Source organism: Mobula birostris, unplaced genomic scaffold, assembly GCF_030028105.1.
Source record: "Mobula birostris isolate sMobBir1 unplaced genomic scaffold, sMobBir1.hap1 scaffold_392, whole genome shotgun sequence".
NCBI lineage: Eukaryota > Metazoa > Chordata > Chondrichthyes > Myliobatiformes > Myliobatidae > Mobula > Mobula birostris.
This window is the reverse complement of record NW_027277007.1, coordinates 394,252-419,912: the sequence shown is the minus strand read 5'-3', so window position 1 is coordinate 419,912 and position 25,661 is coordinate 394,252. Positions and strand designations below refer to the sequence as shown.

The 25,661-nt window shown below is 43.7% G+C and overlaps 1 protein-coding gene across 2 annotated transcripts in view; it reads right to left on the bottom strand.

Moving 5' to 3' along the window:
- Window positions 1-24,276, bottom strand: part of saraf (store-operated calcium entry-associated regulatory factor) — a 42,207-nt gene extending 17,931 nt beyond the window's left edge. The window contains exons 1-4 of one of the 2 annotated variants that reach the window (XM_072250540.1): window positions 24,163-24,276; window positions 17,197-17,375; window positions 15,950-16,346; window positions 2,272-2,410 (exon numbers count right to left, since the gene is read on the bottom strand). In XM_072250540.1, the coding sequence (XP_072106641.1) occupies window positions 2,272-2,410; window positions 15,950-16,346; window positions 17,197-17,375; window positions 24,163-24,232 (785 nt within the window). In that variant the 5' untranslated portion in view covers window positions 24,233-24,276. The remainder of the gene's footprint in view (window positions 1-2,271; window positions 2,411-15,949; window positions 16,347-17,196; window positions 17,376-24,162) is intronic. The other variant, XM_072250541.1, reaches the window with a different exon arrangement.
- Between the last annotated feature and the right edge of the window lie 1,385 nt (window positions 24,277-25,661).

Here is a 25,661-nt window from a genome sequence, read left to right as displayed (position 1 = left end):
TTTCATCCTTTTCCATAGCTATGCTGAAGCTAAGGGAGTTGTGGTCACTTCACCAAAATGCTCCCCCACCAAGAGGTCTGCCACCTGACCAGGTTCATTACCCAGAACTAGATCCAGAATGGCCTCTCCTCTCGTCGGCCGGTCCACATACTGTGTCAAGAATCCTTCTTGAACATACCTGACAAATTCCCATCTATCCCCCTTGCAGTCAGGAGGTGCCAGTTAATATGAGGAAAGTTGAAATCACTCGTAACTACAACCCTGTATTTCCTGCACCATTCTAAAATCTGCCTGCTTATCTGCTCCTCCGTGTCTCGAGGGCTATTTGGGGGCCTATAGACTACTCCCAGCACAGTGATTGATCCTTTCCTATTTCTGACTTCCACTCACACCGACTCAGTGGACACTCCCTCTGCAGCATCCTCCCTTTCTATGGCCGTGATACTATCCCTGACCAGTAATGCTACTCCCTGCCCACTTTTCTACCTCCCTTCCTACTGCTTTTAAAACACCTAAACCCCAGTACCTGCATCAGCAAATCTTGCCCTTCCTCCAGCCAAGTTTCAGTAACGGTCACAACACCGTAGTTCCACGTACTGATCCATGCTCTAAGTTCATCCCCTTTATCCCTAACCTCCTAGCGTTGAAACAGACACATTTCAACCCCTCTGACAAGCTACATTTATGTTTTGTCCCCTGCCTGTCCTTCCTCACCAACTCAGAACACAGAGCATCATGCCCTTGTCCTTCTGCCCTAATCTCCGCACTCACATTCTGATTCCCACCCCCCGCCAAACTAGTTTAAACCCTCCCCAACAGCTCCAGCAAACCTGCCCACCAGGATATTGGTCCCTTTCCAGTTCAGGTGCAGCCCATCCTTTTTGTACAGGTCAGACCTTCCCCAGAAGAGATCCCAATGATCCAGAAATCTGAACCCCTGCCCCCTGTACCAACTCTTCAGCCACGCATTCATCTACCATAACTTCCTGTTCGTACCCTCTCTGTCTCGTGGCACAGGCAGCAATCCCAAGATTACCACCCTTGAGGTCCTGCTTTTTAACTTCTTTCCTAACTCCTATATTCCTTCTTCAGTACTTCATCCCTACTCCTATCTATGTCATTGGTCCCCATGTGGACCACAACATCTGGCTGCTCACCCTCTCTCCTGAGAATACCGAGAACTCGATCCGCGATATCGTGGACCCTGACACCAGGGAGGCAACAGAACATCCGGGATTCTCAATCTCTCCCACAGAACCTCTTATCTGTCTCCCCTAACTATCGAATCCCCTATCACTACTCCTCTCCTCTTTTCCCTCCTTCCCTTCTGAGCTGAGGGTCCAGTCTTGGTGTCAGAAACGCAACCACTACAATTGTCCCTGGTATGTGGTCCACACCAACAGTATACTTATTGTTGATGGGAACGGCCACAGAGTGCTCTGCTCTTTCTGTCTATTCCCCTTCCCTCTCCTGACAGTCACCCAGTTACCTGTCTCCTGACTTTCAGGGGTGACTGTCTCCCCGAAACTCAATCTATTACGGCCTCTGCCTCCCAAATGATCCGAAGTTCATCCAGCTCCAGCTCCCTAACTCGGTTTGTCAGGAGCTGCAGCTGGATGCACCTTTTACAGGTGTAGTCATCAGGGACAATTGTGCTGTCCCTGACTTCCCACAGACTGCATACAGAGCACTGGACTGCCCTAACTGCTGCCTCCATTACCTACTCCTAACTTAATTAAATTAATTTTAAAAACTTACCCGGCCTTACCTCACTGGGAGCAAGCTCATCCTCCGCCTCTTCTTGCCAAAGCCTCAAAGCTCCACTCCTTCACTGGCCGCCCTGCTTGAGCTACCCCTCTTTTTATTTGTTTGAGCATTTCAATTTTCGATTCCCCAATCAGCTGCTTTCTGCTAAGTCTGAGCTATTCAAATCTTGACTGACTTGACTGCACAATCCAACTGCCAAAACCTCTTGAGCCAAAGCCTCAAAGCTCACCCACTCACTGGCCGCTCCGTTTCAGCTACCCCTCTTTTTATTCGTTTGAGCTTTTCAACTTTCAGCTGCAGACACTACTTTCATTGTTTTAACCAGTTACCATCTAAAGTGCCAATGAAGAGCCCATCTTCACAACAGTATCTTTATAAAGATTAAGTTGAATCCATATTCTAAACTAATAATACTTAGTCTATGACAAAAGTAAAATTATCACATTACAGGATGCTGTTTTAACAACTGTGCTAACCTGCTATATTAGAACTACAAAGACATACCTTCTGTTACCAAACAAGTACCCAAGTAAACCACCAGCACCCACTCCAGTCCAAAATCCTGGTCCTGAGCTACGGTCTGCTTGATACCCACCAAAGCCCTGATTGGCCTTGCTGTAAAAGCCATCGTTTGTTGTGCCCCCTGAAAATAGATAAAGAGAATTAAAAAAAAAGTGAAGCAACATTGGATATGCTCTAAGCCTAAGCCTAAGCTTAAGTGAAAAGTCAAGAAATGTCTAGCAATTAGTGATCCCAATTTCCATTGTAAATTTAAACTAAACCTGAGCAAATCATTTTAAAAATACAGATTTCAGGTTGGCAAACTTAAAATAATAAAATAAATAAAACTTTCAAATGATATAGACAAAGACAGAACTGAATCAAAAATTTATGAAGTTCATTACATCATATTTACCACGTCACAAACAATAAAATTATCAACCTCTGAACTTTCCTCCAAATGCAAACTGCACTTCTCAGAACTTGGGAATTGCATAAGGGATTATTAGACGACATTATGAAGGATTCGGAACAGACCATTCAATAAAGTGCATCAAACCAGGAGAAAGTACCCACAAAAGCACCCTGGAACTGATTAACACCACTGCTCACTCCTCTCTCCAACGTGAGTGCACACATGTGCATTGTAAGGTGGGGAAGGAGAAGTAGACGTAGTAGGATTTCAATCAACTCCAGCAGTTGGCTTTCTCCTTCTCTACATTGCCTCCAAAGCCCCCTCACTCCCCTATTCACCATTCTTGCACCTTGAGTGGATGGTGGGAATAGATATGACAACATTTAATGTGACCAATGGATACCATGTACATATTTTGAGTTACCCAGATTATTAGCAGAGTTTGCAACTGCAGTGAACAGCACCAAATGGACAGCAATTGAAAGATCTGAGCAGTTATCCCAGGAACTGATTCAGCTTTTACAGAAAGTATTGATCCAGCCTTACAGGGTACACATTGTGGTCACCATATTCTGAAAAGACCAGACATTGGGCGGGGGAGAGAACTGCTGATGCTGGAAATATGAGAAGCAGAAAATGCTGAAATTGATCAGCTTAATGTTTCCAAGCGTTTTCTCATTTTTTTCTGTTTTCTGTTTCGAACTATGTGAGGGGCAGGTCATGCCTCACAATCTCAATTCACTTCTTTGAGGAAATGACAGAACATATCAATGAAGACAGAGTAGTGGATATATGGATTTAGTAAAGCATTTGACAAAACTTCCCATGGCAGACTCGTACAGAAAATCAGAAGGCCTCTAGGAAAACCAAGCTATGTGAATTCAAAATGGGCGCCATGGTGGAGTAGTGGTTAACAGCTCAAGGAATCAGTGTTAAGAGTTCAGTCCCAGCACTGTCAGTAAGGAGTCTCTGTACATAGCCCCATGGAATGCATGGGTATTCCAGTTTCCTCCCACCATCCAGAGACGCACTGGGTCGGCTAACTGATCATTGTAAGTTTTTCTGTGATTAGGTTCGGGTTAAATCTGAGGTGTCGGGTAGTGTTAGGGTGGTGCGGTTTGAAGGGCTGGAAGGGTCTCCTCCACACTGTATCACTAAATAAATACAACTGACTTGGCCACGGAGCGTGGTTGTAGATGGAAGGTCTTCTGCCTAGAAGTCAGTGACCAATGGCGTTCCGGGACTCTTTCTCTTTGTGATTTTTATAAATGACATTTTGGCTTGTTAGCATTATTGGGGAGGGCTTCAACTAATTTGGCAAGGGGGTGGAAACTGGAGTGAAAGGACTCAGGATAGGACATATGGCAAAAAGAAAAGATAGCGTGCAGGTAAGACTGTCAGGAAGGGCAGGCAGATGGTAGGACAAAATACTAACTAGCAGGACAATTATCAGTTCATAAGGGATGTAGAATCAAAAAAGTAGCAAATACAGTACTCAAAAGTATTATATTTCAATGAAAAGAGTATAGGAAAAAAGGAGGATGATCTTGTTGCACTTTTAGAGATTGTCGGGTATGATGATGTGGCCATCACTGAATCATGGCTGAAGGATGGTTGTAGTTGGGAGCTGAATGGCCAAGGTTACACGTTGTATCGGAGGAATAGGAAGGTAAGCAGAGGGAGTGATGTGGCTCTGCTGGTACAGAATGGCATCAAGTCATCAGAAAGATGTGACATGGGATCAGAAGATGTTGAATCCTTGTGGGTTGAGTTAAGAAACTGCAAGGGTAAAAGGACCTTCTTGGCAATTACAGCCACAAGCAAAAGTTTGGGCACCCCGGTCAAAATTTCTGTTACTGTGAATAGTTAAGTGAGTAGAAGATGAACTGATCTCCAAAAATCATAAAGTTGAAGATGAAACATTCTTTTCAACACTTTAAGCAAGATTAGTGTATTATTTTTGTTTTGTACAATTTTAGAGTGAAAAAAAGGAAAGGAGCACCATTGAAAAGTTTAGGCACCCCAAAAGATTTGAGCTCTCAGATAACTTTTACCAAGGTTTCAGACCTTAATTAGCTTGTTAGGGCTATGGCTTGTTCACAGTCATCATTAGGAAAGGCCAGGTGATGCAAATTACAAAGCTTTATAAATACCCTGACTCCTCAAACCTTGTCCCAACAATCAGTGGCCATGGGCTACTCTAAGCAGCTGCCGAGCACTCTGAAAATTAAAATAAATGATGCCCACAAAGCAGGAGAAGGCTATAAGAAGATAGCAAAGAGTTTTCAGGTAGCCGTTTGCTCAGTTCGCAAAGTAATTAAGAAGTGGCAGTTAACGGGGGCAGTGGAGGTCAAGTTGAGGTCTGGAAGACCAAGAAAACTCTCCCAGAGAACTGCTCGTAGGATAGAAACATAGAAAATAGGTGCAGGAGTAGACCATTCGGCCCTTCAAGCAGGCACCACCATTCAGTACGATCATGGCTGATAATCCAACTCAGAACCCTGTACCAGCCTTCCCTCCGTACCCCCTGATCCCTTTAGCCACAAGGGCCATATCTAACTCCCTCTTAAATACAGCCAATGAACTGGCCTCAACTGTTTCCTGTGGCAGAGAATTCCACAGATTCACCACTCTCTGTGTGAAGAAGTTTTTCCTAATCTCGGTCCTAAAAGGCTTCCCCTTTATCCTCAAACTGTGACCCCTCGTTCTGGACTTCCCCAACATCGGGAACAATCTTCCTACATCTAGCCCGTCCAATCCCTCTAGGATTTTATATGTTTCAATAAGATCCCCCCTCAATCTTCTAAATTCCAACGAGTATAAGCCTAGTCGATACAGTCTTTCATCATATGAAAGACCTGCCATCCCAGGAATCAATCTGGTGAACCTTCTTTGTACTCCCTCTACAGCAAGGATGTCTTTCCTCAGATTAGGGGACCAAAACTGCACACAATACTCCAGGTGTGGTCTCACCAAGGCCTTGTACAACTGCAGTAGTACCCCCCTGCTCCTGTACTCGAATCCCCTTGCTATGAATGCCAGCATACCATTCGTCTTTTTCACCGCCTGCAAAACCTGCATGCCCACTTTCAATGACTGGTGTATAATGACACCCAGGTCTCGTTGCACCTCCCCTTTTCCTAATCAGCCACCATTCAGATAATAATCTGTTTTCCTGTTTTTTGCCACCAAAGTGGATAATCTCACATTTATCCACATTAAATTGCATCTGCCATGAATTTGCCCACTCACCTAACCTATCCAAGTCATCCTGCATCCTCTTAGCATCCTCCTCACAGCTAACACTGCTGCCCAGCTTCGTGTCATCCGCAAACTTGGAGATGCTGCATTTAATTCCCTCATCCAAGTCATTAATATATATTGTAAACAACTGGGGTCCCAGCACTGAGCCTTGCGGTATCCCACTAGTCACTGCCTGCCATTCTAAAAAGGTCCCGTTTATTCCCACTCTTTGCTTCCTGTCTGCCAACCAATTCTCTATCCACATCAATACCTTACCCCCAATACCGTGTGCTTGAAGTTTGCACACTAATCTCCTGTGTGGGACCTTGTCAAAAGTCTTTTGAAAATCCAAATATACCACATCCACTGGTTCTCCCCTATCCACTCTACTAGTTACATCCTCAAAAAATTCTATGAGATTTGTCAGACATGATTTTCCTTTCACAAATCCATGCTGACTTTGTCCGATGATTTCACCACTTTCCAAATGTGCTGTTATCACATCTTTGATAACTGACTAGCATTTTCCCCATCACCGATGTCAGGCTAACCGGTCTATAATTCCCCGGTTTCTTTCTCCCTCCTTTCTTAAAAAGTGGGGTTACATTAGCCACCCTCCAATCCTCAGGAACTAGTCCAGAATCTAAAGAGTTTTGAAAAATTATCACTAATGCATCCACTATTTCTTACGCTACTTCCTTAAGCACTCTGGGATGCAGGCCATCTGGCCCTGGGGATTTATCTGCCTTTAATCCCTTCAATTTACCTAACACCACTTCCCTACTAACATGTATTTCCCTCAGTTCCTCCATCTTATTGGACCCTCTGTCTCCTACTATTTCCGGAAGATTATTTATGTCCTCCTTAGTGAAGACAGAACCAAAGTAGTTATTCGATTGGTCTGCCATGTCCTTGCTCCCCATAATCAATTCACCTGTTTCTGTCTGTAGGGGACCTACATTTGTCTTAACCAATCTTTTTCTTTTCACATATCTATAAAAGCTTTTACAGTCAGTTTTTATGTTCCTGCCAGTTTTCTCTCATAATCTTTTTTCCCTTTCCTAATTAAGCCCTTTGTCCTCCTCTGCTGGACTCTGAATTTCTCCCAGTCCTCAGGTGAGCCACTTTTTCTGGCTAATTTGTATGCTTCTTCTTTGGAATTGATACTATCCCTAATTTCCCTCGTCAGCCACGGGTGCACTACCTTCCCTGGTTTATTCTTTTGCCAAACTGGGATGAACAATTGTTGTAGTTCATCCATGCAATCTTCAAATGCTTGCCATTGCATATCCACCGTCAACCCTTTAAGTGTCATTTGCCAGTCTATCTTAGCTCATTCACGTCTCATACCTTCAAAGTTACCCTTCTTTAAGTTCAGAACCTTTGTTTCTGAATTAACTATGTCACTCTCCATCTTAATGAAGAATTCCACCATATTATGGTCACTCTTACCCAAGGGGCCTCTCATGACAAGATTGCTAGTTAATCCTTCCTCATTGCTCAATACCCAGTCTAGCATAGCCTGCTCTCTAGCTGGTTCCTCGACATGTTGGTTCAAAAAACCATCCCGCGTACATTCCAAGAAATCCTCTTCCTCAGCACCCTTACCAATTTGGTTCACCCAATCTATATGTAAATTGAAGTCACCCATTATAATTGCTGTTCCTTTATTGCACACATTTCTAATTTCCTGTTTAATACCATCCCCAACCTCACTACTACTGTTAGGTGGCCTGTACACAACTCCCACCAGCGTTTTCTGCCCCTTAGTGTTATGCAGCTCTACCCATATCGATTCCACATCCTCCTCGCTAATGTCCTTCCTTTCTATTGTGTTAATCTCCTCTCTAACCAGCAATGCTACCCCACCTCCTTTTCTTTCATGTCTATCCCTCCTGAATATTGAATATCCCTGAATGTTGAGCTCCCATCCCTGGTCACCCTGGAGCCATGTCTCTGTGATCCCAACTATATCATATTCATTAATAACAATCTGCACTTTTAATTCATCCACCTTGTTACGAATGCTCCTTGCATTGACACACAAAGCCTTCAGGCTCGCATTTACAACAATCTTAGCCCTTATACAATTATGTTGAAAAGTGGTCCTTTTTGATTTTTGCCCTGGATTTGCCGGCCTGCCACTTTTACTTTTCATCTTACTACTTTTTGCTTCTACCCTCATTTTATACCCCTCTGTCTCTCTGCACTGGTTCCCATCCCCCTGTTGTGAATTAACCTCCTCTCTCCCAGTCTCTTTAATTTGATTCCCTCTCCCCAACCATTCTAATTTAAAGTCACCTCAGTAGCCCTCGCAAATCTCCCTGCCAGGATATTGGTCCCCCTAGGATTCAAGTGTAATCCGTCCTTTTTGTACAGGTCATGCCTGCGCCAATAGAGGTCCCAATGATTCAAGAACTTGAATCCCTGCCCCCTGCTCCAATCCCTCAGCCACGCATTTAACCTCCACCTCATTGCATTCCTATTCTCACTGTCGCATGGCACAGGCAGTAATCCCGAGATTACTACCTTTGCGATCCTTTTTCTCAAGTCCCTTCCTAACTCCCTATGTTCTCCTCTCAGGACCTCTTCCCTTTTCCTACCTATGTCATTGGTACCTATATGTACCACGACCTCTGGCTCCTCACCCTCCCACTTCAGGATATCTTGGACACGATCAGAAATATCCTGAACCCTGGCACCAGGGAGGCAAACTACCATCTGGGTCTCTGGACTGCGTCCACAGAATCACCTATCTGACTCCCTTACTATCGAGTCTCCTATTACAACTGCCCTCCTCTTCCTTTCCCTACCCTTCTGAGCTACAGGGCCGGACTCTGTGCCGGAGGCACGGCCACTGTCGCTTCCCCCGGGTAAGCTGTCCCCCCCCCAACAGTATTCAAACAGGAGTACCTATTGTCAAGGGGCACAGCCACCGGGGTACTCTCTATTACCTGACTCTTCCCCTTCCCCCTCCTAACCGTGACCCACTTGTCTGCCTCCCGTAGCCCCGGTGTGATCACCTGCCTGTAACACCTCTCTATCAACCCCTCACTCTCCCTGACCAGATGAAGGTCATCGAGCTGCAGCTCCAGTTCCCTAACGCAGTCCCTTAGGAGCTGCACCTCGGCGCACCTGGCGCAGATGTGGACGTCCGGGAGGCTTAGAGACTCCAGGGCCTCCCACATCCGGCACCAAGAACAACAAACTGCCCTCACACTCATACTGCCCCCTCCTCAAATAACAACAAAAAATGAATACTAAACCTTCCTCGCCTCGCCCGTTTCCACCTAAACCCATTGAGCTGAAGCCCTTAAGCCTTCACTCTGCTCCCGGCTCACTCCGCCACCCGCAAACTACGCTGCCCGCTGTATGAGGCTCTGTTTCTTTTAAATCTTCCGCGCTTCACTGCCCAACGTCACACGCCTGCGCAGTCCTGCCTCTCTGAACGCCAATGGAAAAAAAACCCGAAAAATTCAGAAATGGCTTCCTCTGCACTCCCGCTCCGATTCTCAGACTTCCTTCTTTGAATTAAACCCGAAGCAGGATTTCTGTCCTTTTAAATCTTCTGCGCTTCACTGCCCGAGGATTGCAAGAGAGGCAAATCAAAACCCCCGTTTGACTGCAAAAGACCTTCAGGGAGATTTAGCAGACTCTGGAGTGGTGGTGCACTGTTCTACTGTGCAGCGACACCTGCACAAATATGACCTTCATGGAAGAGTCATCAGAAGAAAACCTTCCCTGCGTCCTCACCACAAAATTCAGCGTCAGAAGTTTTAAAGGAACATCTAAACAAGCCTGATGCATTTTGGAAAACAAGTCCTGTGGACTGATGAAGTTAAAATAGAACTTTTTGACAGCAATGAGCTGTATGTTTGGAGAAAAAAGGGTGCAGAATTTCATGAACAGAACACCTCTCCAACTGTTAAGCACGGGGGTGGATCGATCATGCTTTGGGCTTGTGTTGCAGCCAGTGGCACGGGGAACATTTCACTGGTAGAGTGAAGAATAAATTCAATTAAATACCAGCAAATTCTGGAAGCAAACATCACACCCTCTGTATAAAAGCTGAAGATGAAAAGAGGATAGCTTCTACAACGGGATAATGATCCTAAACACATCTCAAAATCCACAATGGACTACATCAAGAGGCGCAAGCTGAAGGTTTTGCCATGGCCCTCACAGTCCCCTGACCTAAGCATTATCGAAAATCTGTGGAGAGACCTCAAAAGAGCAGTGCATGCCCAAGAATCTCACAGAACTAGAAGCCTTTTGCAAGGGAGAATCGGCGAAAATCCCCCAAACAAGAATCTTAGCTGGCTAAAGAAAGCGTTTACAAGCTGTGATACTTGCCAAAGGGGGTGTTACTAAGTACTGACCATGCAGGGTGCCAAAACTTTTGCTTCGGGCCCTTTTCCTTTTTTGTTATTTTGAAACTGTAAAAGATGGAAATAAAAAAGTTTTCTTGCTTAAAATATTAAAGAAATGTGTCATCTGTAACTTTATGCCCTTTGGAAATCAGGTCATCTTTTACTCATTTAGCTATTCACAGTAACAGAAATTTTGACTAGGGGTGCCCAAACTTTTGCATGCCACTGTATATATTGGTCTCCAAACAGTAGCTGGATGTTGACTACAGATTACAATGGGAGATAGAAAAGGTGTGTCAAAAGGGCAATGTTATGATAGTCAATGGGAGATTTTAACATTGAGGTCGATTGGGAAAATCAGTTTGGTAACGGATCTCAAGAGAGTGAATTTGTTGAATACCTATGAGATGGCTTTTTAGAGCAGCTTGTCATTAAGCCTACTAGGGTATCAGCTATACTAGATGGGGTGTTACATAATGAACCAGAGGCGATTAGGGAGCTTAAGGTAAAGGAACATTTAAGAGCCAGTGATCACAATATGATTGTGTTCAACTTGAAATTTGATAGGGAGAAAGTAAAGTCTCACATAGAAGTATATCAGTGGAGTAAAGGAAATTACAGTGGTATGAGAGAGGAGATGGTCAAAGTAAATTGGAAGGAGGTGCTGGCAGGGATGACAGCAAAGCAACAATTGCTTGAGTTTCTGGGAAAAATGAAGGTGGTGCAGGATAAATGTATTCCAACAACAAATACTCAAATAGCAAAACAGTACAACTGTGGCCAACAAGGGAAGTCAAAGCTAATGTAAAAGCAAAAGAGAGAGCATACAACAAAGCAAAACTTAGCAGGAAGATAGAGGATTCAGAAGCTTTTAAAAACCTAGAAACGAACTTAAAGAATCATTCAGAGGGAAAAGATGAAATATGAAAGCAAGCTGGCAAACAAAATCAGGGGGATAAAAAAGCTTGTTCAAGTATATAAAAAAAGAGATAAGAGTGGATATAGGAGCACTAGAAAATGAGACCAGAGAAATAATGGGGGACAAGGAGATGGCAGATGAACTAAATGAGTATTTTGCATCAGTATTCACTGTGGAAGTCACCAGCAGTGTCCCAAGTGTGTTAATGTGTGAGGGGAGAGAAGTGAGTACAGCTACTATTTACAAGGGAGATGATGTTCAAAAAGCTGAAAGACTTAAAGGTGCATAAGATGAGGGGCCCAAAACTGTTCACAATACTCAAGGTGAAGCCTTACCAGTGCCTTATAAAGCCTCAGCATCACATCCTTGCTCTTGTATTCCAGACCTCTTGAAATGAATGCTAACATGACATTTGCCTTCCTCACCACCAACTAAACCTGCAAGTTAACTTTCAGAGTGTTCTGTACAAGGACTCCCAAGACCCTCTGCATCTCAGATTCCTGGATTTTCTCCCCATTTACAAAATAGTCCGCACATTTATTTCTACTACCAAAGTGCATAACCATGCATTTTCCAACATTGTATTTCGTTTGGCAATTTCTTGCCCGTTCTCCTAAACTGACTAAGTCCTTCTGCATCCTACCTTTTTCCTCAACACCACCTGCCCCTCCACCAATCTTTGAATGATTTGCAAACTTGGCAACAAAGCCATCTATTCCATCATCTAAATAATATATATATACAGCATAAGAAGTGGTCTCAACACCAACCCCTGCGGAACACCACTAGTCACTGGCAGCCAACCAGAAAAGGATCCCTTTATTCCCACTCGCTGCCTCCTATCAATCAGCCAATGCTCTAACCGTGTCAGTAACTTTCCTATAATACCATGGGCCCTTAACTTGATAAGCAGCCTCATGTGTGGCATCTTGTCAAAGGCCTTCTGAAAGTCCAAATGTACAACTTTATCCCCTTTTTCTATCCTACTTGTAATCTCCAAAAAAGTTCAACAGGTTCGTCAGGCAGGATTTTCCCTGATGGAAACGATGCTGACTTTCTCCTATCTTGTCCTGTGTCACCTAGTACTACATAACCCCATCCTTAACAATTGACTAACATCTTCCAAACCAGGTCAGGGTAACTGGTCTATAATTTTCTTTCTTTTGCCTCTCTTTCTTAGGGTGGAGTGGCATTTGCAATTTTTCAGTCCTCTGGCACCATGCCGGAGTCCAATGATCTTTAAAAGATCATTTCTAGTGCCACCAAAATCTCTAACGCTATCTCTTTCAAAACCCAGGGTGCAGCTCATCTGGTCTGGGTGAGTTAAGCACCTTTAGGTCTTTCAGCTTTTTGAGCACCTTCTGTCTTGTAACAGTAACTGCACCCACTTCTCTTTCTTCACACACTACAATGTAAGCATACTGCTCGTGCCTTCCACAATGAAGACTGATGCAAAATACTCATTTAGTTCATCAGCCATCTCCTTGTCCCGTCATTATTTCTCCTGCCTCATTTTCTAGCAGTCCTATATCCACTCTCATTTCCCTTTTAACATACTTTAAAAAAACTTTTACTATCCAGTTTGACATTATTTGCTAGCTTGCTTTCATATTTCATCTTCTCCCTTCATGACCAGATGAACTGCACCCTAGGGTTCTGAAAGAGGTAGAGCTTGTGAAGGCATTAGATTATGAAGACACGCAGTCCTCTTTTACTGTCATTTAGTAATACATGCATCAAGAAATGATACAATATTTCCTCCGGTGTGATATCACAAAACACAGGACAGACCAAGACTGAAAAAACTAACAAAACCACATAATTATAACATATAGTTACAACAGTGCAACAATACCATAACTTGATGAAGAAGCCCATGAGCACAGTAAAAAGTTCAAAGTCTCTCAAATGTCCCACATCTCATGCAGACGGGAGAAGGAAGAAAAACTCTTCCTGCCATGCCGACCACAGTACGACTCTGAGTCATCCGAAAACTTTGAGCCTCCGATCAGCTCTCTGACACCGAGTACTGAGCGCCATCTCTGTCTGAACGATTCGAACTCAGTCTCAGTCCCAACTGCGCAGTAACAGCAGCAGCTAACTGGCGTTTCAGAAATTTCTCCAGATGTTCCTCTGTGCTTTCACATCTGGCTCCATCAAATCAGAATTGTCCACGGCCCCTATTTAACGGATATATCATTTTTCACCGGAGAGCTGCGCACGCGCGGTGCGCTGCTCTCTCTCCTCCTGCTTAACAAAATTAGTAATGATCTTTCAATAGTTCCAAAGGACTGAAAAATTGCAAATGTCATTCCACTCTTTAAGAAAGGAAGGAGGCAATAGAAAGGAAATTATAGACCAGTTAGCCTGACCTCAATGATTGGGAAGATGTTGGAGTCAATTCTTAAGGATGAGTTCATGGAGTACTTGGTGACACAGGACAAGATAGTAGAAAGTCAGTATGGTTACCTTAAGGGAAAACCTTGCCTGATGTCCATCAGAATTCTTCGAAGAGATTAAAAGTAGGATAGATAGTGGGAATGCAGTGAATGTTGTATATTTGGACTTTCAGGCGGCCTTTGACAAGGTGCCACAAATGAGGATGCTTACCACGTTAAGAGCTCATGGTGTTACTAACATGGTTAGAGCATTGGCTGATTGGTAGGAGGCAGCGAGTGGAAATAAAAGGACCCTTTTCTGGTTAGCTGCCAGTGACTAGAGGATTTCTGCAGGGGTCGGTGTTGGGTTTGCTTCTTTTTATGGTGTATATCATTGATTTAGATGATGGATAAGGTGACTTTGTTACCAAGTTTGTAGGTGATACCAAGATTGGTGGAGAGGCAGATACTGTTGAGGAAGCAGAAAGGCTGCAGAAGGACTTAGACAGATTAGAAGCATGGGCAAGAAAGGGACAATTGAAATACAATATTGGAAAATGCATGGTCATGCACTTTGGTAGAAGAAATAAATGTGTAGATTATTTTCTAAATGGGGAGAAAATCCAAAAATCTGAGATGCAAAAGGGCTTGTCCTTGTGCAGAACACCATAAAGAATAACTTGCAGGTTGAGTCAGTGGTGCAGAAGGCAAATGCAATATCAGCATTCATTTCAAGAGGTCTATCATATAACAGCAGGGAAGTGATACTGGGGCTTGATAGGCACTGCTGAGGCCTTACCTTGAATATTGTGAACAGTTTTGGGCTCCTCATCTAAGAAAAGGTGTGCTAGCAATGGAGAGCGTTCAGAGGAGGTTCACAAGGATGATTCTGAAAATGAAAGGGTTAACACCGAGGAACATTTTATGGCTTTGAGCCTGTACTCGCTGGAATTTAGAAGGATGAGTGTGAGGATCTCATTGAAGCGTTTCAAACGTTGAAAGGCTGAGACAGAGTAGATGTGGAAAGGATGTTTCCCATGGTGGGAGAGTCTGGGACAAGAGGGCACAGCCTCAGAATAGAGGGGCATCCATTTCAAACAAAGATGCAGAGAAATTTCTTCAGCCAAAGGTGGTGAATTTGGGGAATTTGTTACCACAGGCAACTGTGGAGGCTAGGTTGTTGGGTTCAAGGTGGAGATTGATAGATTCTTGATTGGCCATGGCATCAAAGATTACGGGGAGAAGACTAGGGTGTAGGGCTGAGGAGGGGAAAAAAAGAACCAGCCATGATTGAATGGCGGAGCAGACTTTATAGGCCAAATAGCCTAATCCTGCTGCTATGTCTTATGGACTTCGAGGAGGAAGTGGGGGGATGGGTTACTATGTTTACAAATGGCACAAAGGTTAGTACAGTTGTGGATAGTGCAGGCTGTTGGTGGATTGAGTTAAGAGTCGCAAGGTGATGTTGCAACTCAATAAAACACTAGTTAGATTATACCAAGATAATTATGTTCAGCTCTGGAAATATTTTGTAAAAGTACATATCAATAAAGTGGCAGGTTCTGGAAAACGCTCCAAGCTCAGCTATAAATTCTATAATAATTCATTATTTGATTTATCACATGGACTCCCAGTGGTCAATAGTAAATTACAGAAAACTGGCTGTAGAAAAAGGGTACCTGAGGTGTTGTAGGATAGAAATTTCCTCGATGTTGGCAAAGTCATAATGCACATCAATAGAGATCAAAATTATGAAGAGTTTTAATTAAACACAGAAGAAAAAATTTCTTAGATGAAGATCAATAGTTGAAAGTATACATGCTTGATCATCACAAAAGGAACAGTTTAGGAGACATTAAGTTTAAGCCGTCATTAAATAGCAATACCCTACGGAGGGGTGCAAACAAAATCTATCGCAGGATGCAAATCAAAGAACTAGAAAAAGAAACAAAAAATAGTATAAGGAAAGGGATGAGTAATGAAAGACTTGATTCATCAGACAGTATTGGAAAGTAAATTTAGGATGGAGATGAGGAGGAACTGCTTTTCCCAAAGAGTGGTGAATTTGTGGAATTGCTTGCCCAATGAGGTATTGGAGCGCCAGTAAATATATTAACAAGGTTGGATAGATTTTTGCATAGGAGGAGAATTAAGGGTTATGGGGAAAAGGCAGGTAAGTGGAGTTGAGTCCATGGTCAGATCAGCCATGATCTTATTGAATGGCGAAGCAGGATTGATGGGCCAGGTGACCTACTCCTGCTCCCATCTCTTATGCTCTTACTCAATTTTACACGATAAAACCATCATTACTTGGTACACCTCATCGCATCTTACTGAAGAATGCTAATAGACTCACCTGTGTAGGCTGGTTTAAAGCCAGGAGGTGGGGGCCATGCTGAAGGACCTGCCGTGCTGTGAAGATCTTCATCACATTGTGGGCGAGACTCACTGCCATTCCGTTGGATTCTCAAACATGTCATATACATCAAATAGGCAAGGCCAAATAGTAAAAGCATAACTATAATATTGGATGAATTGCTGAAAATCGTGGGATTTTCATACTTAGACGACTGATGACTGAATCCAGAATTTGCTTTTGGTCTATGAAGACCTTCCTCAGTAAGATCTAAAACATATTCCAAACCACAAGATCCCCTCAAAATGTAAGGATCTTCCGGGAAGTTGTAACCTTCACAACTGACTGTAACTGCTCCAAATCGGTAAGCAATGTCCATATCTGCCTTGCATTCCCACTGTGTAGGAAAGGGAGAAACAGAATTAGGTTTTTTTAAATACATACAAATAAATAATTAAAACCTCCACTTGTGGATTCTTCAGCAGTATAAGGTCAGCCACAGAACCATTGTTCTCGCAGATCTTCTCAAATGAGGACGCATCTATTCCTTGCTATTGAAGATTTCTAATAGATTTCTCTACTTCTCAACTTAAATTAATTTAAATTTCTGAAAAACCTTTTCTAAACTAAGAAACTGCACAATAATTTTTTTACTTCGACATGATCAAAATATTATAGGAACAACTGTAGCTTGGTTACTATATTCAGAACAAGTGGTTCAAAAACTACACTGAAATAGTTGCAGTAACAAGCAAGACACTGGAGGAACTCAGCAGGAGGGAGGGAAACAAAACGGCAACATCTTATAGAACATAGAATAGTACAGCACAGTACAGGCCTTTCGGCCCACAATGTTGTGCTGACCCTCAAACCCTGCCTCCCATATAAGCCCCGACCTTAAATTCCTCCATATACCTGTCTAGTAGTCTCTTAAACTTCACTAGCGTATCTGCCTCCACCACTGACTCAGGCAGTGCATTCCACGCACCAACCAGTCTCTGAGTAAAAAAACCTTCCTCTAGTATCCCCCTTGAACTTCCCACCCCTTACCTTAAAGCCATGTCCTCTTGTATTCAGCAGTGGTGCCCTGGGGAAGAGGTGCTGGCTACAGTCTCAAGTCGAGATCCTTCATCTGTGCCAGATCTGCTAGGTTCCTCCAGCATCTTAATACTCTAAATTTTTGTAGCAGCAGGCAATTCTGTCTCCTGTTATAGTTCAAAGTGTGTATATACCACTCATTTACCCACCTGCACATCATAGCCATCCCAGCCTTTATTATAACACTGCACAACCTGCGGAATAAAGGAATTGCAGCCAGCTGTGCCGCCAACACAGTGCAGCTGGGGCACCGGGCTAGCTCTCCGGCCATTTGTATATCGTCCGCTGTATAGTGTCAGAGCTTGGACTTCTCGAAGGAGGACCCTTTCTGTGGAAAAGATAAATATTGCCATTTAATCCCTAAGTTCCCTTGTGAGTTGATGATGAGAGGTGGGGGTTGAGAAGGGGCAGAGAGAAATAGAGGGAGGGATCGGTGGGGTGGAGGGTGAGATTGATAGGCTGACGTAGTGAAAGGCAAGTACCAGGGAAATTCAATCCCTGTTCTTTCTCAGGAAGGTGGGGTAAGATCAGGAGTGCGAGTACAGAGGTGTCTGCAAGGACTCCAACAATCAGAGTGCTGGGAAAAACCCATTTTCTGATAAAGGAGGTAATCTTCAATGTCCTGGAGTGGAAAGCCTCGCCTTGACAACAGATGACAGAATCTGAGGGAAAGAAACGGGTTTCTTATAAAAGACAAGCTGGAAAAATATGTATTCTAGGTAACTGTTGGAGTCAGTGAGGTCGTAATAAATGCCAATGGATAGTCTGTCTTCTCAGAAAAGAGAGAAAGGTATAAATAAAGGGGAGAGAGTAGTCAAAAATAGTCCAAGGGAATTTGAAGGCAAGGTGGAACTTGGTAGCAAAGTTGATAAAATTGACAAATTGACTCAAAGCTGCAGGAACAGAATCAGAAAAAAATTATTACTATTATAGGGTTTATTATTGTCACATACCAAGAGTCAGCGAAAAACTCATCCGGTATACTGCTTGTACATATTATTACACAGTGCATTGAGTTAGAAAAGAGTTAGTCAATGAGTACAGTGCAGGTAAACAATAAAGTGAAAGATCCTAGCAAGGTAGATCGTGTGGTCGAGAGTTATTCTTATTGTTAGAGTAGATACCAAACCCAGCCATGTTACATCATGATAAAGGGCAGCGGGATGGGTGCATATGTGGTGGCATATGAGATCAGCAGCGGGTGTCAGATCCTTCACTTGGGCCAGTGTTTCTGTAGTTAATCTCACAACACTAGGCAAGGTCATTTGAAAGCAGAATCACCTCCTCAACCCCAGTTATAGTTTCTTTACACAGGAAGCACAAATGGTTCACAGGGAGGATGTTGAAGGCTAGGAGGCATTGCCTGCAGAGGTGGGAGGCAGAATATTCGTCGAAACCAAATGCAAGTATATGATATTAATATAGTACGGTGGATAGGGTGGGAAGAAGGGCCAGTTTCTGAGCTGTAGACAATGACAGAGTCTAAGATGCAGATCTGATAATAAGACATAGGGGCAGAATTAAGCCATCAGCCCATCAAGTCTATTCCCTTATTCCATCGTGCTGAATTATCATTCCCTCAACTCCATTCTCCTGCCTCCTCCCCATAACCTTTGACACTGACTAATCAGGAACCTATCAACCTTCACTTTAAATATACTCAATGACTTGGTCTCCAGATTCACCACCCACTGGCTAAAGAAATTCCTCATCTCTGTTCTAAACGGACGTCCTTTTATTCTGAGGCTGTGCCCTCTGGTCTGAGACTCCCCCATTATAGGAAACATCCTCCCCACATCTACTCTGTCTAGGCCTTTCAATATTTGAAAAGTTTCAATGAGATCCCCCTCACTCTTCTTAAACTCCATCAAGTAGAGGCCCAGAACCTCAAACACTCCTCATATGTTAACCCTTTAACTCCTGGAATCATTCTCGCGAGCTTCCTCTGGACCCTCTGCAATGCCAGTACATCTTTTCTGAGATAAGGGGCCCAAAACTGCTTACAATACTGCAAGTGTCATCTGACCGATGCCTTATAAAGCCACAACAGTACATCCTTACCCCTATATTCTACTCCTCTCAAAATGAATGATAACATTGCATTCACCCTTATTCCCACCAACTCAACCTTTAGGGAATCTTGCATGATTCCCAAGACCCTTTGCACATCTGATTTTTGAATTTCCTCCCAGTTTAGAAAATAATCTTCACCTTTATTCCTTTTACCCATACACTTCAGTACATTGTACACCTTCCGCCACATTCTCCCAGTCTAGGTCCTTCTGAGGATTCCATGCACCACCACCCCCAACCTAAAGTCATATTGCCCACAAACTTGGCCACAAAGCCATCAATTCTGTCATCACATAGAGCTAGAAAAGCAGTCCCAACAACCGCAGTGGAACACTATTAGTCATCAGCAGCCAACCAGTAAAGACACCCTTTATTCTCACTTTGCATCCTGCCAATCAGCCAATCTTCTATTCATTCTAATATCTTTCCTATAATACCATCAACTCTTACCTTGTCAAGCAGCGTCACTTGTTAAAGGCCTTCTGAAAATCCAAGTACACAACATCCACTGACTATTCTTTGTCTACCCTGCTTGTTATTTCACCAAAGAATTACAACAGATCTTGTCAGGCAAGATTTATCCTTAAGAAAACCATGCCTATTTTATCATGTGCCTCCAGGAACCCCAAAATCTCATTCTTAATGACGGCCTCTAAAATCTTCCCAACTTCTATCTTTTCCTATCTCCCTCCCTTCTTAGAGTGGACTGCCATTTGCAATTTTCCAATCCTCTGCAACTATTCCAGAATCTAGTTATTCTTGAAAGATCAATACTAATGTCTCCGCAATCTCTTCAGCCACACTTTCAGAAGCTTGGGGTATAATCCACCTGGCCCAGGTGACTCACCTACCTTCAGACTTTTCAACTTCTCCTTTGTGCAGCAACTACACTCACTTCTACCCCAACACCCTTGAATTTCTGGAGCACTGCAACTTCACTCCACAGTAAACACTGATGAAAAATACTGAAGTTCATCCTCCATTTCTTTGTCCTCCATTCCTACCTCTCCAGTGTCATTTTTCAGCGGTCTGATATCAACTCTCACCTCTCTTTTACTCATTTTACAAATCTGTAAAAAGCTTTGGTATCCTCTTTCATATTACTGGCTAGCTTAGCTTCATATTTTCTCTCCTTAATGTTTTTTCTGTTGATTGCTGCTTGTTTTATAATCTTTCCAATCTTCTTTTTACCCTTGCAGTTTCTTAACTCTACCCACAAGGTTTCTGCATCCTCCGATCCTGTCACCGATTCCCACCCCATTTCATTTTTTACCACCAGAGCCACCCCAACCCCTCCGCCTATCTGCATGTCCTTTAGATACAATGTGCACCCTTGGATGTTAAGATCTTCTGTCAGCCATGACTCACCAATGCCCATAACTTCATTCCTGCCAATCTTGTGCAACAAGATAATCCACATAATTTCATATACCATGTTCATTCAAATAACACCTTCAGTCCTACATTCATCATCCTTTTCAATTTTGCACCCATGTTACAATTCAACTCATTCCACTGACTGCAATTTTGCCCCATCATCAGCCTGTCTTTCCTCACAATCTCACTAAACACGGCATCTACTTGTATAGCAACCAATAGACAATAGACAATAGGTGCAGTAGGCCATTCGGCCCTTCGTGCCAGCACCGCCATTCACTGTGATCATGGCTGATCATCCACAATCTGTATCCAGTTCCTGCCTTATCCCCATAACCTTTGATTCCGCTATCTTTAAGAGCTCTATCCATCTCTTTCTTGAAAGCATCCAGAGACTTGGCCTCCACAGCCTTCTGGGGCAGAGCATTCCATATATCCACCACTCTCTGGGTGAAAAAGTTTTTCCTCAACTCCGTTCTAAATGGCCTACCCCTTATTCCTAAACGGTGGCCCCTGGTTCTGGACTCACCCATCAGCGGGAACATTCTTCCTGCCTCCAGCGTGACCAATCCCTTAATAATCTTATATGTTTCAATAAGATCCCCTCTCAGCCTTCTAAATTCCAGAGTATACAAGCCCAGTCGCTCCAATCTTTCGACATATGACAGTCCTGCCATCCCGGGAGTTAACCTTGTGAACCTACACTGCACTCCCTCAATAGCAAGAATGTCCTTTCTCAAATTTGGAGACCAAAACTGCACACAGCACTCCAGGTGTGGTCTCACCAGGGCCCTGTACGGCTGCAGAAGGACCTCTTTGCTCTTATACTCAATTCCTCTTGTTATGAAGGCCAGCATGCCATTAGCGTTCTTCACTGCCTGCTGTACTTGCATGCTTGCTTTCAGTGACTGATGCACAAGAACACCTAAATCTTGTTGTGCTTCCCCTTTTCCTAACTTGACTCCATTCAGATAATAATCTGCTTTCCAGTTCTTATCACCAAAGTGGATAACCTCACATTTATCCACATTAAACTGCTTCTGCCATGCATCTGCCCACTCACCCAGCCTGTCCCAGTCACCCTGCATTCTCATAACATCCTCCTCACATTTCACACTGCCACCCAGCTTTGTAACATCGGCAAATTTGCTAATGTTACTTTTAATTCCCTCATCTAAATCATTAATATATATTGTAAACAGCTGCTGTCCCAGCACTGAACCCTGCGGTACCCCACTGGTCACCGCCTGCCATTCCGAAAGGGACCCATTAATCACTACTCTTTGTTTTCTGTCAGCCAGCCAATTTTCAATCCATGTCAGTACTCTGCCCCCAATACCATGTGCCCTAATTTTGCCCACTAATCTCCTATGTGGAACTTTATTAAAGGCTTTCTGAAAGTCCAGGTACACTACATCCATTGGCTTTCCCTTGTCCATTTTCATAGTTACATCCTCAAAAAATTCCAGAAGATTAGTCAAGCACGATTTCCCCTTCGTAAATCCATGCTGACTCGGACCAATCCTGTTTCTGCTATCCAGATGTGTCGTAATTTCATCTTTTATAATTGACTCCAGCATCTCTCCCACCACCTACGTCAGGCTAACCGGTCTATAATTCCCTGTTTTCTCTCTTGATTACCAATGATCACCAATGCATCCACGATTTCTAAAGTCACCTCCTTAAGTATCCTGGGATGCAGACCATCAGGTCCCGGGGACTTATCAGCCTTCAGACCCAACAGTCTGTCCAACACCATTTCCTGCCTAATATAAATTTCCTTCAGTTCATCCATTACCCTAGGTCCTTTGGCCACTATTATATCTGGGAGATTGTTCGTGTCTTCCCTAATGAAGACAGATCCAAAGTACCTGTTCAACTCGTCTGCCATTTCCTTGTTCTCCATAATAAATTCACCTGCTTCTGTCTTCAAGGGCCCAATTTTGGTCTTAACTATTTTTTTCCTTTTCACATACCTAAAGAATCTTTTACTATCCTCCTTTATATTCTTGGCTAGTTTACCTTCGTACCTCATTTTTTCTCCATGTACTGCCTTTTTAGTTACCTTCTGTTGCTCTTTAAAAGTGTCCCAATCCTCCGGCTTCCCACTCATCTTTGCTATGTTATACTTCTCTTTTATTTTTATACTGTCCATTACTTCCCTTGTCAGCCACGGTCTCCCCTTACTTCCCTTAGGATCTTTCTTCCTCTTTGGAACGAACTGATCCTGCACCTTCCGCATTATTCCCAGAAACACTTGCCATTGCTGTTCCACTGTCATCGCTGCTAGGGTATTGTTCCATTGAACTTTGGCCAGCTTCTCCCTCATAGCACCATAGTTCCCTTTGTTCAACTGTAATACTGATACTTCCGAGTTTCCCTTCTCCTTCTCAAATTGTAGATTAAAACTTATCATATTATGGTCACTACCTCCTAATGGCTCCTTTACCTCGAGGTCCCTGATCAAATCCGGTTCATTGCACAACACTAAATCTAGAATTGCGTTCTCTCTGGCAGGCTCCAGTACAAGTTGTTCTAAGAATCCATCTCGGAGGGACTCCACAAACTCCCTTTCTTGGGTTCCCAACCAGTTCCCATCCCCCTGCCAAATTTGCTTAAACCCTCTTCAACAACTCTAGTAAACCTGCTACAAGGGTCCTGACAAAGGGTCTCGGCCTGAAACGTCGACTGCACCTCTTCCTACAGATGCTGCCTGACCTGCTGCGTTCACCAGCAACTTTGATGTGTGTTGCTTGAATTTCCAGCATCTGCAGAATTCCTGTTGTTTACAAGGGTATTGGTTCCCCTTAAGTTCAGACATAACCGATCCTTTTTGTACAGGCCACACCTTCTCCAGAAAAGATCGCAATGCCTCAAATCTGAGACCCTGCCCACTACATCAATTCCTCAGCCATACATTCATCTAACAAATCAACTCATCCTTGCCGCCACTGGTACATGGCACGGCGACCATGCAGCTTTCTACCCAACTCCCTGTATTCTCTTTTAAGGACCTTCTTCCCTTACCTACTAATATGTACCACCACTTCTGCAACACGCACAAAATACTGGAGAAACTCTGCAGGTCAGGTCGCATTTATGGATATGAATAAACATTTGACGTTTTGGGCCAATAATGGGAGGAAGGGAAGGAGGTACACCAAGAGGGAGTGATAGGCAGGTGAGGAGAAGAGTCTGGAGTGGGGAATAGAAGAGAAAAGGGGGAGGTGAAAAGAGGAAAAAAAATACCGGAAGGAGGAAATATAAGGTCTTGCTTCTCCACCCCGAGAGTGGCCTCATCGAGGCCGTGGCAGCAGTTAAAATGTTTGGCCACCGGGGAATGCCGCTTTTCGGTGGATGGAGCGGAGGTGCTCGACCAAGCAGTGTCCCCATTTACACTGGGTCTCCCCGATTCAGAGAAGGGGCGCGCCGGATACAACAAGACGAGCCCAGCAGATTCGCAGGTGAACCCCGGGAGGAGGGCTTGGGGCCCCGAATGGAGGTGAATACGGGCAGCAGGATGTAGCAGCTGGGCCGGGCCGGCTGCAGTGGGGTAGGCGCCGGCAGGTAAAGCCACGACTGCTGGCTGGCCGCCCGCTCACCCAGGGGTCGGCACCAACCCCTGGCATCTCTGTCCGTGAAAAGTCCAGGAACAGCAGCCTTACCAGAATCGTGCGCCGCCGCCGCAGCGCCAAAACACAACAAGGCCGCGACACCGACACCCAGGCCGCCCATCTTCACCGCTCCTACCCACTGCGCATGCGCCCGGCCGCCGTGCGGTGACGTCACATTTGGCGGAGGGTGACGTCTGTCGCTCCGCCCCCTGCCCTGAGGGCCCGACGTCGGCCGGTGACGCTGAACTGGGAAAGGGCGGGCAGGGTCCCGGGAGTCCTGCAGGCTGCCACCCAGCAGTCAGGACAGCTCCTTCCCCTCAGCCCTCACATTTCTGAAGGGACAAATAAACCCATGAACACTACCTCATTACTTTCTACAGTCTTGCAGTACTTATTTAATTACTTACTGTAATTTGCAATAATAATGGTTTATTATTATGTATTGCAAAGTGCTGCCATATCACAATCGATTTCACAACATATGCCGGGTATATAAAACACATAAAAATTATTGAAGAAAATACAGCTATATAAGGAATACAAAAAAGTCAAGTCGGGAGTTAAGAGTACAATATTCGGAATAAGTGGTTGTTAAGTTATGCAGAGAAGGACATACCGGATACTGTTTACTCATATCCACCTGCAAAGATGTTAGGAATACTGTATGTCGGTAAGAGTAGAGAAAAATAAGATTGTTTTAAGTAACTTGGAGATCTTAGAAAGTTAAATCCTGCTTCAGCTGAAAAGGCTGAAAGATAATAAATCTCCAATGCCAGACAACATATATCCAAGGGTATTAAAAGAGGTCTGTGATTTATATATACAAACCCCTAACATGTATTGTTCAAAGGTCACTGAAGACTGGTGAAATCCCAAAAGATTGGAAATAAGCTAACATACATACACTGTCCCAGTATATAACCGCACTGACCGTGATAACTATAGACTAGTAGGCTTAACATTTATCGCAGGCAAGGTAATAAAGAATTAGATTGAAAAGCGGCTGATCAGAACAGGCATGTTCGCAGAGAGCCAGCATGGGTTCAGAAAGGGGAAACCATGGTGGAGGCTGGAGATCTATGAACAGGCAACTAAAATTTATAACAATAGGGTGATTGACTTTGTTTACTTGGACTTTCTGAATGCTTTAGACAAGTTTCCCCATGAGAGGTGAATGATCAAACCACAGGAGGCAGGGACTCTGGGTAAGGTGTGTGAATGAGTGCAGAATTAGCTCAAAAACAGAAAATGACGAGTTATGGTGAGAGGATCATTTTCACACCTAGATGAAACTGGGGTTCTGCCGGGATCAGTTTTGGGATTGCTGTTGTTTTTCATTTACATTAATGATTGGATAAGCACATAACAAATAAACTAGTAAAGTTTGCCAATGACACAAAATTAGGGAGATGGGCTGATTATATTCAGACTACAGAATCGATACAGTTAGATCTAAACAAAATCCAGATGTGGGCAGATGAATGCAGATGAAATTTAATGTAAGAGGAAAGTATTACACACAGGAAGTGGAAATATTAGATATAAATATA